Source organism: Pterocles gutturalis, unplaced genomic scaffold (assembly GCF_000699245.1).
Source record: "Pterocles gutturalis isolate BGI_N339 unplaced genomic scaffold, ASM69924v1 scaffold45498, whole genome shotgun sequence".
NCBI lineage: Eukaryota > Metazoa > Chordata > Aves > Pterocliformes > Pteroclidae > Pterocles > Pterocles gutturalis.
Window position 1 is genome coordinate 38,784 of NW_010119680.1, and position 12,713 is coordinate 51,496.

Genomic DNA, 12,713 nt, shown 5'->3' on the forward strand with positions numbered 1-12,713 from the left:
TGCCCTCAAAGATTCTTAAGGCTCAAATACTGGTTTTTCCTGCCAATATTGTTCTCATTCTGCAAGGTTACAATGAACAAAATATATTTTTAAATACTTCTTTCTGCACATTGAAAAAAGTAATTTTTTGGCAACTCCAACTACAGCTCAACACAATGAAGGTCACAAAATAAAGCCTCCACCAATTAAATAAAAGCGTCTTCACAGAGTTTTAATTTTCCATGTCTAGATACAGGGTCTTGTACAAATGAAACTGATGAACTGCTGTAATTGCTTCAAACTTTTATTTGAAACCCTTTTGTAGCATTTCTGCTGTTCTAGTGAAAACAGCTGCTCATTTTCCCAACACTTTACACTACTGAAAAAAGCAGAATCCCTCCTCTTATATATGGAAAGATCACTAGTAAAAGAATAAATTAAAAATGAAAGACAAAACCTAAGTAAGTTAACTTAGGTTACACTACTGTCTGCATCAAAAGAAAAAACACAACAAAAAAATCAGTACTCACATATATTGCTATCAATTCCAGCATTCACTTAAATTTAAGATGTAAAACAGAACAAACCCACTACCACCACAAAACCTGGCTTTGCAAATCTCACCACACAGAAATGTCTTTACAAAAAAAAAAAAATTCACATTCTACTTCAGTGTGGAAAACAAACTCCAAACCATATAGGTTCCATAAAGTCAACAAGTTTTCTGAACTGCAGCACCTCAAGCCAAGGGTCATAGCTGAATCTCTAGCTACCTGTTGTAATGTTAGAAATACAGAAGAGATGCCCACATTTCTCAAGAACTGCTATTCACACAAACAACTTACTTTCATTGGCATGAGTGCAAGGAAGTCTGTGATAAGGTTATGTATTTTGCGAACATAAAATTCCTCCTGGTAGAAATTTTCAGACCCCACAACAGATTCGGTCAGGAACAGGAAGACATTGTCAGCAACCGCTAGCTCTGCCATTGCTTCATCTGCCTCAGTGAATTCTGCAAGAGCTGGACAACAAAAATCACAAGAGGGGAAAGAATAAATTACAACTATCTGTTACTAAACATATTTCTGAATACCTGGCTGACATGCAAATCGGCATGCTTCTATGAACTATGTTTTTTCTGCTGTACAGGAAACATTTTACTGGAAAAGACAAGTTAATGTCAGATTATTATCTCAGCTTTCTTCCTTAGTAATTGTTAAAGTGCATATTCCATTTACTCAATCAAATATAAGGCTGTGAACCAAGAATCACAAACCAACCTTAATTAAAGAGTAATTATAAGGTTTACGTTTTCTTTAACAGATATTCTGGAGTAGACTCAGTTCTGACTTAGTAGGGAGCTTGGAAAGCTTGTGAAGTACAGAGAGAAAAAAAAATGAAAAATAAATTTGTCCTCTCAAGATACTGAGGTTTAACATTTACACATCTAAAAAGCCATAAGCATGAATCTGTTCTTAAGTGTTCAAATGATACTAAAGCTGTTAAAATGCAATCTTTCACATTTTTCAGTACATTAAAATCTCTTTCACTTCAATATTACTGTCTAATAGTTAATTATTTCAAAATCTGTGTGCATTTCAGAGCAATTCAATTCTTGACAACTGAATTCACATACTGAGAAAGCTTTAAAGGAGTGTCAACGGTAATTTTATCATAAAGGTAAATACTAAGACTTCAAAAAGGTAACGGATACTTTGACTTACACCACTTGCAAGCTCAGAATACTAATGCGCAGCAACTGCACTTCAGGGTAATTTACCTGTCACATCAGACAATTGGGATATTCCTCGTAATGCCAGTGCCCAGGCTAATCTAACAGTAGCTTGCAGGCCTGGTAATTTCCAAGGCTGAGACTCCTGAAGACGAGTGTGTATTGTGGCTATATACTGTCTTTCTGCTAGCAGAGGGAGCCGGTGCATCAAATCTTGAAGAACAACAAAAACAAACACGAAACAACACCCAGTAAATGAATGGAAAAACAAACATGCAAAATCCTAACAATTTGTTAGTGATCAATAACAAAATTGGTTAAATAATATATGCATCTGCACAACATAACCTCTTTGGGAAACCTGCCAGCACTACCTTCACGATCCTCTGTGCCTTGTTCCAGAAAGCTGACATCAAAGCAGTACAGGAGAGCCATGAGAAGAGCCAAGTTCACGCCATCCAATGAGCCATCAGCTTCCACTGTTACTTTCTCCAGGTAACTTATGAGGATTAGAGTGTCATCCTTACTCAGAGGTGACTGGCAGGTCCAGACAAACAGACTTTCGGCCAAGGACTGTCGGCATTCTTTAATGAGGTCAGAAACCTTTAAAAGGAAAACCAAACAAAAAACAGTGAATATACATGTTCTGGCAACATGTTCAATTTGTCCAACTCAGTCAATCAGTATGACTAGGTTAAGTTAAAAATTACGCTAAAGAGAGCAGCTACAGAAAATGTTGGGTTTCTTTAACTGCTAAACAACAAAAAGGCATATTTCTGCTTCTTAAATGCGTTCATATTCCCACATACTTCATGTGAGGTGTGAGGAAATATCCTGGAATATGACTACTCGCAAACCAGCGTCTCTGGCAAGGTCAGGAGACATGAATCTACACAGAACTTTTGTAGCTATAAACATATCACACAAAAGTCACATTTCCTGTCTTCAATATACAACTGCACTGACAGTTTTTCCAGATAAGGACATAGTCTTCTCCTTGTCCCAAAAGAGATGCCCTCAACTGATGCCTCAACCATACAAATACCTAACTTTTAGGACACCGAGAAATCCGATAAACATTTAAATTAGAACTTTCATCCCCCAGACAGAATACTCGTATCAATGTCATAATATAAACATAAATGAAATCATCCCTTATTACATATGGAACAAATATCATGCCCAACATAAAGTTTACCAAGCATTTTCATACTAATTTTTTTCTTTTTATTTATCAAAACATTGCATGTTATAATACAACTAAGTACAATGGCTCTTGAAAACAGTGTTTGTCTTTTTTCTAACAGTTACACCAAAAATTACCTGCTTTCAAATAAGGACAAACATCTATTTAATTTGCTAACTTCATTACTCCCCCCAAGCTGAGTTTTAACTGCTTTAAGTCTTGAAAACAGAAGTTTTAAAAAAAAAAAAAAAAACAAAAAAAACCCTAAAAAATAAAAAGCCCCTCGTGGCCTTTCACAGTGGTCTTTGTAAAACTATTTTATTTAGCTAAATAAATTCTTGCCTATATCCATTGTACCTGGTCAAAATAAAAAATAAAGAGCTATAAGCATTCTGTCTCCACTCAACTCACATGCATGGTTATAAACACTTTCAACATTTAACACAGCAAGAGATTTGCACACAGGCTCCAGCAGAATAATCTAATGAATACAGAGAGAAATATGGTAGTCCACCTAAAAGGAAGAAAAAAAACTTCTAACATTAAGTGTTAAATTAATTTTAAGGTAAAATTAAGGTAATTTAAGGTAAATTGGAAGGTTATTCTTCACATAGTTTCTAGATTAATAGAAAAAGTGTAAAACTACTTCTTTATTTGGTGGAAAAAAATTTGCCTTATTATAACATAGAATAATTTTTAGACAGATCACCCATTAGAAAGAAGTTCAGAAATTAAAACAATAATGTTTAAAATATTCCAACTAGAAACATACTCTGCAGTTAGTCACAGTCTCAATTAAGTTCAAGGATTATAAAAATCAGAACTCATCTTCAAGCAATTCACACTTCACTATTAGAAATTCTTCTGTTCGTATTAACACAATTGGATTATTAAAAAGAGTATTATTTGCCTGAACAGACTTGGTTTCAAACTGGTTTAATAATTTCTCAGTTTTTGTTTGCGATTTTTATTCCAATGGTGCTGATAATGGTAGTGCTGAGAGCAGAGGATTTAATACATAGTCTTCACCAAAAAAAAGAAAAAAAAAAAAGAAATCTACAGAGAGTGATAGCGCAAATATTAGGCTTACTTTTCTTACTGTCTTTGACTACGCTTCTTCACTAAAAATAGAGTATGCCCTAGCATTAGGGAGCAACAGCAAAACAGAAATACGGGAAGTAATCTGGACCCCACACTGGTACAGCACAAGCTGTGGAGTAGTTACTATGATCCCTCAGACAGTAACAGAGCTTGCAAAGGTAGAGAAAAGAAAACAGAAAGAAAAAAAAAACAAACGCATCACTCTATATCTCTTGGAAGTCTAACTGTATTCTAATCTGTGAAGTAATTCAGAAGAATATTCACACCCAGTGAATAGTTACCTCTTTGCGATGTTTCTCACTGCCCAATCCTCGCTCTCGCTGGAGTTTATCAAATTCATTGTTCAAATCAATGTGAGACACAAGAGCGAGGATCTTCTGAGTCAAACCCTGCTCCATTAGGTCATCTGTAAAGCGTGTTGTCATGGACATTAACTCTTGACTATAATGGAAAGAACACAAATTTAACAATTAATCATACTATTCCCAGTGACAGAGGAAGTCTAAAATAATGAAGCCCATCAAATGTATCTGCTGACAGAAAATGTACAACTACACTACGTACATAAAGTAACTAAATGTGCATCACTAGTCGGTAAGCAGTGCACTCCCAAAACATGCCGAATGGATACAAACTCTTTAAGTAACTGTAAGTTCAAGAACATGAAATATAAGATTAAAACATCAATCAGCTGGTTAAGATATCTGTGAATAGGGAAAATGTGCTGCACATAAGATGCGCATAACTCACAAGCTCACAGCCTCTTTCTTACTAGAAAATGCCATTGTCCAATTACGTACACCCTGCTGAAGTGTCAGAGCTAGTTCTAAAACAATCATTTATTTTATGTTTCAGAATTTATATTTACACTAGAACACACAGAATCATCTTTTAATCTTTCTCTAGTTAAGCAATAGCTGCACATGGGAAGGAAACACTGCATGCTGTTTCCTTTTTAAAGTCAACATACTAGCATATTACGTTTGCCAGTAGGCAGTGTATCCATTGTAAGAAAAGGCAGGAGCGCAATTCTCTGTTTTGCAGGACAAGGGAAGGCAGAACACAGCAAGGGCAGAAACTCAGTCTCTGAAATACTGAGTAATCACCACTAGTTAGAGCAACACTGACTGGGAGGGTGCCTGAAGAAAAACACTGCCAAAAGTAGCAGGACAGAACTAAAAGTAAAACGGATATCCTTATTATCCAATAAAAATATGTAAGAAAAAATAATATCATGCTTAAAAAACAAACATGAAAGCAGCTGCATCAGGTTATGAGAAAGAAACAAATTTGAGAATATTCATATTCCCTTGAGTCTAATCAGTCTTAAAAGCACTCAAAGCAAAGAGCTTTGATCAGCTCATCACCCTAATACAGACCTGAGTTCCAATGTCCACGTCTTGCCTTGGCGTGACTGGATGAGAGTTCGTAGTGAATTGGCAATGCATCTTTTTCCATCCCAGTACAACAGAACAGCCACTAGACCTCTTGTAAGGCCAGGAAAATGAGGTTGCTGGTGTTCTCCTATTGAATTAAAATGCACAGAATAGTCACAGGAAGTTGAACACACTCACTTTGATAACAGCTTTATATCTTTGTATTTCTAATTTAAATACAAGCACAGCATTCAAAGCAAACATGGTTATCCACTATCATTTTGATTTGTTTCAGACACTTAAAAGAAAGCACAGGTATCTTGGGTGCTATTATTAAAACTGATATTCAACTACTAAAATACCCAAAATTTTAAAAGAAATAGAAGTACAAATCCATAAATATCCTAGTCCAAATGGTAGTTGCAACTGATATCTACCCATCTTAATAATAATTTCAAGCTGATTACCAAAAAATAATCTTTTCTTTATTGAAAATGAAATTTTCTTTCTGAATTTACATTAAAAAATTCAAGTTCAAAACAGAAAGCGAAGTTGAATCGAAGATGGCTTTCCAAAGGTGACAAATTCCCATGCTACTTCTTTAATGAATTTTTTAAAGGTAATGATGAACAGTAGCTAGTGATGATAACTAACAATTATATTTTAATAACTCTGAAATCAATTTTCTACATACAAAGCATGTTTCACTTTCCAGAATAATTCTCTTACTAATCAGTTATTAGATTATCACTGAGAGTCACATATCAATGTACAACTAATACATAATTTGAAGAACCAATATTTATTACACTGCTTTATGGAAAAACCCTCAATCAATTATTTTTAAGCTATTTTTAAATTCAGTGAGAGACAAAGTAAGTCATAAAAACCCCCTCAAATTATTCCCCCTTTTGCTATAGCTGCATAAAATATGAACATTAAGGTTCAGAATACTGATATTGTATTACATTACAGTGACAGGAGGTTTCTTTTTAAGAACATTCTATGTTAGGAAGCTAAGGCCTTGACTGAATCATGCATTCATGTTAAGCATACACTTAAATAAGAAAGCCCTATTTAAGTTGTATTTCTCCAGCTCTTAAATATTTTCCCTTCTCACCAGCTAGAAGGAGCTCAACAGCTGCCAACTCTCCAATATCAAAGAGGTCACTGAGGATAAAGGCTTCTCTGATGAGTTGCTCTGGCAAAAGCCTAGTTCCCTGCTGACCTTGGATAGCAACCCCTTCTGTACTTGCTTTCTGAATTTTCTCATGCTGCTGAACATTCTTTGGCTGCAATGGAAACAAGCATCAGAAGTTACTCAAAATGGCAAGATCAAATTCTGAATGAAGATTTTATACATTAATCCTTCCTCACAAATACACTTCTGACAGGTTAGGTTGTCATAATAAAAAACAAAGGCAGTGTTTTTAACAAAGAGATAGTAAAGGCATCCTAAAAATGCTTCACACTTGCACAGCAATGGTCTCTTTTTTGGAACATATCAAAAATAATATTATACAATCACTGCTAATATTTAGTTTACTCAGAATAATGGAGACTGAAAGTAATTTTTTATACAATTCTCAATGGAAATTGGTATCAGCTCAATGACAGACATCTGGGTTGTTGATCAGAATTGCTGCATTACTCCAAAGCACTGTTTTCTACATCATTCTTTTTCTATTAGACTTGGACACTAAAATATACTGACAAAACTCTATAGCTAACTGTTAAATTTTCTGACCTACCAGTTTAAAAAGCCATATACTATTTCAGAATTCACACCACTGAAAGAAGACATATTTCTAATTGCTACCTTATGATCCATCAGACAAGAAACAGTGAGCTTCTGCAGATGATATCACATTCCTAATAAAACACATTCTGTGTTCTGTAAATAAATGTGTTCACCTGTTCAGTGTGTTCACTAACCTGACTGAAGCATTAGCATGGACCAAAACCAGACAAAACAGTTTTGTGCTTTATTTCAGACACACAAGTCTAGCAAAAAAAGCTAATACTTGACTGAGGGAAGTAAAAGTATCCTTTCAAAATAGCATTCAAATAATGAGAGAAAAATATATGTTAAAATTATCCTGTACAAGACACAAAACATTATGTATTATTCAAGTTATTTGTATTCTTACAGCAGAATAAGATTGCTATACCACATTGGTGGTATGTATTGTAAAAACATGGAATGGTCAGGGCCTAAATGGTGTGTAATCCAACAATACAAGACAGAGGAAATCATCAACTCTCCAGTTCATTCCACAAGAGAATATTAGTCCAGTACCGGATTTCTGAAGAGAGAAATGAAGTCAGATTTGTGTTTCTTTAAAACTTGGTCAAGGCGATGAATAGCTTCAGGTTGCCTCTTCCAAATGGCATTCATTACAGTCTGCCATATGTCTTTATACGGACCCCACAAGCTGGCAGCTAAAAGAAGAAATAAAACAAACAAAACAAACAAAGTATTTCAAATGGAGAAAGGAACAAAGAAAACAAAGTATTTATACACTTTTTCAATAAGTAGACTTTTTAAATTTACTGTTAGTCTCAGATGGACAGTACAGTATAGACTGTTACACCCATCAAGCAAAGCATGTATTTCCTTCTTAAGGCACCAAAAATTAACAACAATGGTCTGATATAAAACCTAAACAGCATTTAGTGAGCTAGAGAAGCAGAAAATATTATCTATGCAGCTAAGTTCTGGGGCTGAAAGTCATTTTACAAAGATATTTGATACAATCACTGGGTGTTATCTTTCATCCTTATATGCCTAAGAAATTCCACCCACTTTCATAAGACTACAGGATAACTAAGAACTGGACAGCAGACCTTGAATCTGAATTCAACTTGGCGAGGCAGGCTTCCTGCTTTCCATTTTTGACAGAAAACTCCAACAAAGAAATACCTAATATACGAGGGACTGAAGAGGAACAGCTATCATGATCTGGTGCACCACTGTATCAGATTGGGTCGAATAAAATATATTAGAAACCGCAACTGTAAGATTAAAGGCAATATTGCATAAGAAACAAAAATCATAAGCCTAAAGACACGTTCTTTCACATTTATTCATCTCATTTTATTTAAAAAAAAAAATCATCAAACAAGTACTTCTGATCTCTAAGACACTTTCGCTGCTAACATTCTACACAAGAGCTTCATAAAGAAATGAATTTCCTTTACTAGAATAGACAGATCAACATAAATAATTACCTCATTATGTTTAGAAGACATAGATTATTTATTTCTGGAAGCTAGCAAACAGAGAGCTTCTCCAGGGAAGCTGTGGATGCCTGGAGGTGTTCAAGGCCAGGCTGAATGAGGCTTTGAGCAACCTGGGCTAGTGGGAGGTGTCCCTGCCCATGGCAGGGGGGTTGGAACTTGATGATCTCTAAGGTCCTTTCCAACCCAAACCATTCTATGATTCTATGAAACATAAGTATATTATTATTTAAGATAAGTTTGACCCTACTGTAGAAATACAATCTCTCTTCCTCCTCTACACTGGAAAAAGTTTCCACTGCATACTTCAAATCTGAATTCAGTACTACAGCTGAAATGATCTCTTCCTCACTAGAAGTTCTATCATTCAGAATGCAAAGGCTGTAGCCTGAAGACTGCACTAGAAATTTCCTTATTTGCATAGAGTCTCATGAAAACAGTACGCTAAACTACTCTTCAGACTTCTGCCAGAATCGTCACCTAAACTGGAAACCTTACAGATCAAAAATTATTTTTACCACCTAGTACTAACATCCTGTTAAAAAAAAAAAAAAATCAAAATTTTAAGATCCACATTCAATAAAAGTATTGAAATGTTTCCCTTGTTAGATATAATTTCTATTTGTGAAAGTTTCAGATTCTACACACCACAAGTCACTGCTAAACATACCAGATAAATTTACTAACAGCTGTATTCAGCTTGCCTGCAAGCTACTACATTACAACCACTGCCTGATTGTAGGTAGTGTTCTGTGGTTTTTGAGCATCTGCTGTGATGGTCCCTGACCCAAAGATACTATAACTTAGCGGTAGTTTTTGCATACTACAATTTTGCTCGTGGAAAAGCTACTTTAAGAGTTCGCTGTCCTCCTTCATTCAGAGACGCTTGTTCCCAACCGCATACATGCCCGCTTCATTAATTATGTCCCTTCAACTTCAATGGACTGCACTATAAGTCATGTTAATCAAAAGATCCAAATTAAAGAAAAAAAAAGGCAACATTTCCAGAGTTCTTCCAATCTAATTTTTACAAATCAGATTATTTCATTAACACAGGTTACAAAGGTAACCATTAAAAGAAGTGAAAGGGCCATGCCAGAAGCACAGAGGTAAAGAAGTAGACAGTGAAAGGCAGAAACCTCTGAAACTGGCTTTGTTCCTGGAAAAACGATAAAATGGAACCAGGCCTTGCAGGTTAGCATATATGTAAAATACAAGTATTTCACCTAAAACTGGCTTAACTCCACCGCACCCCCCCCCCCTTCTTTTTAAGGTACAAGCTATTATTGTGGTATAAAATCAAGTACAGAGGCAATATTTTATCTTCAGGTAGCTTGTTCTAGCCAGATCTATCCTGACTGGGTACATCAAAGTCAAGCATACCCACACCCCATTTTTACCAGGCTGCTAACATTAAGACAGCAAGCAAAAGGTAGCTCCTCTGATATGGGCACGCTCCTGTCTTTCATACAATCAAGCCACCACCTCAAAGTAATGTAAAATGCTACATGGATGCCCTGAACAATAAGGCAGCATAAACCAAGACGAAGTGTAGCAAGTGAGCATGGAGACAAAAGCAGGTCTCAGAGAGCGACACCGCTGGTCTCGGTCAGTTTTACCTCGACCTAAGGTGTCTTGGAAGCAAAACTTTACCAGTTTTATTCTGTTGCAAAGGAAGAAACCACATAAAACAAGAATAAAACAAAAACAAACCCTCTCACTCCAAACTTGTTACTAACAAAAACTACCATCTCACATGCTGTCATCTACAATGCAATTAGCAGTACCAGTAGAGCTATATCTGAGAGGACAAAGGAAAAATCTTCTGTCTTTTTCAAACATCACCGTTTTAATCATACCATGTTACTCCTGCCTAGACAAATACATTAAAGGTAGCTACTCTTGGACAAATAATTTCACACTCCAGGCTGTAACTGGCTCTCCTACATAACTTCAGAGTTCAGAGATTTACTTCCACTCTAAACAGTCTTTTCACTCTTATTAAATTACCAAGTCAAATAAACACCAGCAGCAATCCACAGTGTCTTCCAAAAGCTGCTCAACTATTTCCCTGGCCCATTTGTTTGCTCTTGCCCCGACAACATAATTGCTTTGCACCAGCCCAAATACATGTGCTATAAGCCATTAAAACAAATTAAGGATCTAACTTTTCTAACTGAAAACTAATCCAAAAAAGAGTTTATTTTCAGCACACCTACAACGCAGTTTGCTGTGATGGCCAAGCTATGCTAGCACAAAAAAGGAGTATTGCAGAGAAAAGAATAAGCAACTGGGATGGAAAAAAGCTTGGACTTCAGTGTCCATGATGACTTTTTCACACTTAGGCTGCTTCTATCACTATTACAGTTTTAGAAAGGCTGACCATCCCATCAGGGACCACAAGGAAGGACAGGCTAGGCTACATCTTTTAGCAACAATAGCTTACGCCTGAACTTTTTGCCAAGGTATAGACTTAACCAAGCCACGTCTGTCCCCACAAACAATATACAACTTAAGGCAAAATCCTCATTAGTTCTAGCGTCACATCTGCTTTAATTTTTATCTCATCGTTCATCTACAAAAATCCTTCTTCCCCTATTTTTTTTAATTATAAGGCTACAGAATCTCTTGCCAGGTAATTTATACAATAAAGTGTAGTCTTGCTTGAACTACTCTAGTTTTCACTTCAACAAACTCATTATTTCAGATACTTTGAATGGTAGTAATAACCACCCTTCCTCCACCCCCAAATGAAGAGTCTTTCCTTTATTACTGCTTTTCTGTGAGGGGGCAGGGATGTAATTGATTCAGTTAGATCAAAATACCTTCTCTGTAAAATTTACTCCTTGCTTATTCCTTACATACGAATGGAGCTTTTTAATTTTATTAGCTAGTCACTATGACATGTACCACCTTGGTTACAGACCTTTTGGCCATGCTCATATTCCAGTTACAGCTGCTTTTCACAATGTACTCCCTTCTCCCTGCCTTAACCTAGTGAAGCTCAACAACAGCAAATCTTGCACCTGAGACAGAGTAACTCCACACAACAGTACAGGCTAGGGACCAAATGGCTAGAAAGCAACTTTACAGAAAAACACACAAGTGTAGGCAGCAAGCTGAACACTAGTCAGCACCACACCCTCACAGCAAAGGTGGCCTCTACAAACCAGGCTGCACTAACAGAGTTGCAGCCAGCAGGTATAGGCAAGTGATAATTTGGCATCTCTGAGAGTCCTTCACTCCAGTACTGTGTCCAGTTTTGGGCTCACCAGAGCAAGACACTGAAACAGTAGGCCAGAGAACAGCATGATGGAGGAGAGGTTAAAAGAATGAACCTTGTTCAGCCTTAAGAAGAGAAGGCTAAAGAGGGATGGGAGCTTTGCTGTCTTCAACTACTGAATGGCACTGTACACAGAAAATGGAGACAGAGGTACCCCAGGAGAAGATGAGCAGCAACTGACACAAGCTGCAATACAGAAACTTTCAATTAGCCAATGGGGAAAAAAAAAAATAATTACTTCAATAGTGGTCACACATTGGAACAGAAAGTCCTCTGGGAGGATCTTCATCCTTACAAGTATTCAAAACTAGTTTGGATAAGGCCCCGAGCCACCTGACTGAACTGGCCCAGTTTTAAGGAGGGGGGTAGAGTTGGACCAGGTGACTTCCTAAGTTATTTTCCAATTATCCAGTCTTTTCTTTTTGTGTTAGACTTATTCCCCAGTTATACTGGGAAAGCACTGCCTCTGTAACCCAAACGCTGCTTTTTGTGACAGGCTCTGAAAGGACCATGATCTTGCTGCTTCTAACACTTCGCAGCACTCAATGCACAAGAAACCAGCTCAACGTTTCCAGACTTCTTGTGTAACACAGAGCAAAACTCCGTGCATTTTTTTTTTCATTTTATTACACACAGCATTAAGAGACGACCGCCATACAGAAGTGATGCTCAATCACACCTGTACTAAGTTCCCACAGCCCCCTCCGGCCCAGGTGGCCTTCGCTGTCTCCCATCCCCAGCCCCCTGCGCGGGCACGGCGGCAGCTCTGGCGGCGGAGCTCCATCACCAGCTGCCTTGGCGCGGCCGGAGCGCCCC

General features: G+C 36.9%; 1 protein-coding gene across 1 annotated transcript in view; it reads right to left on the minus strand.

The window, feature by feature from the left end:
• Positions 1 to 7,816, minus strand: part of NUP205 (nucleoporin 205kDa) — a gene marked incomplete at its 5' end in the record, with an annotated part of 46,251 nt that extends 38,435 nt beyond the window's left edge. Inside the window, 7 exon segments of the mRNA XM_010076640.1 lie at positions 825 to 1,000; positions 1,760 to 1,924; positions 2,086 to 2,314; positions 4,280 to 4,439; positions 5,378 to 5,522; positions 6,495 to 6,666; positions 7,674 to 7,816. Coding sequence (XP_010074942.1) covers positions 825 to 1,000; positions 1,760 to 1,924; positions 2,086 to 2,314; positions 4,280 to 4,439; positions 5,378 to 5,522; positions 6,495 to 6,666; positions 7,674 to 7,816 — 1,190 coding nt within the window.
• Between the last annotated feature and the right edge of the window lie 4,897 nt (positions 7,817 to 12,713).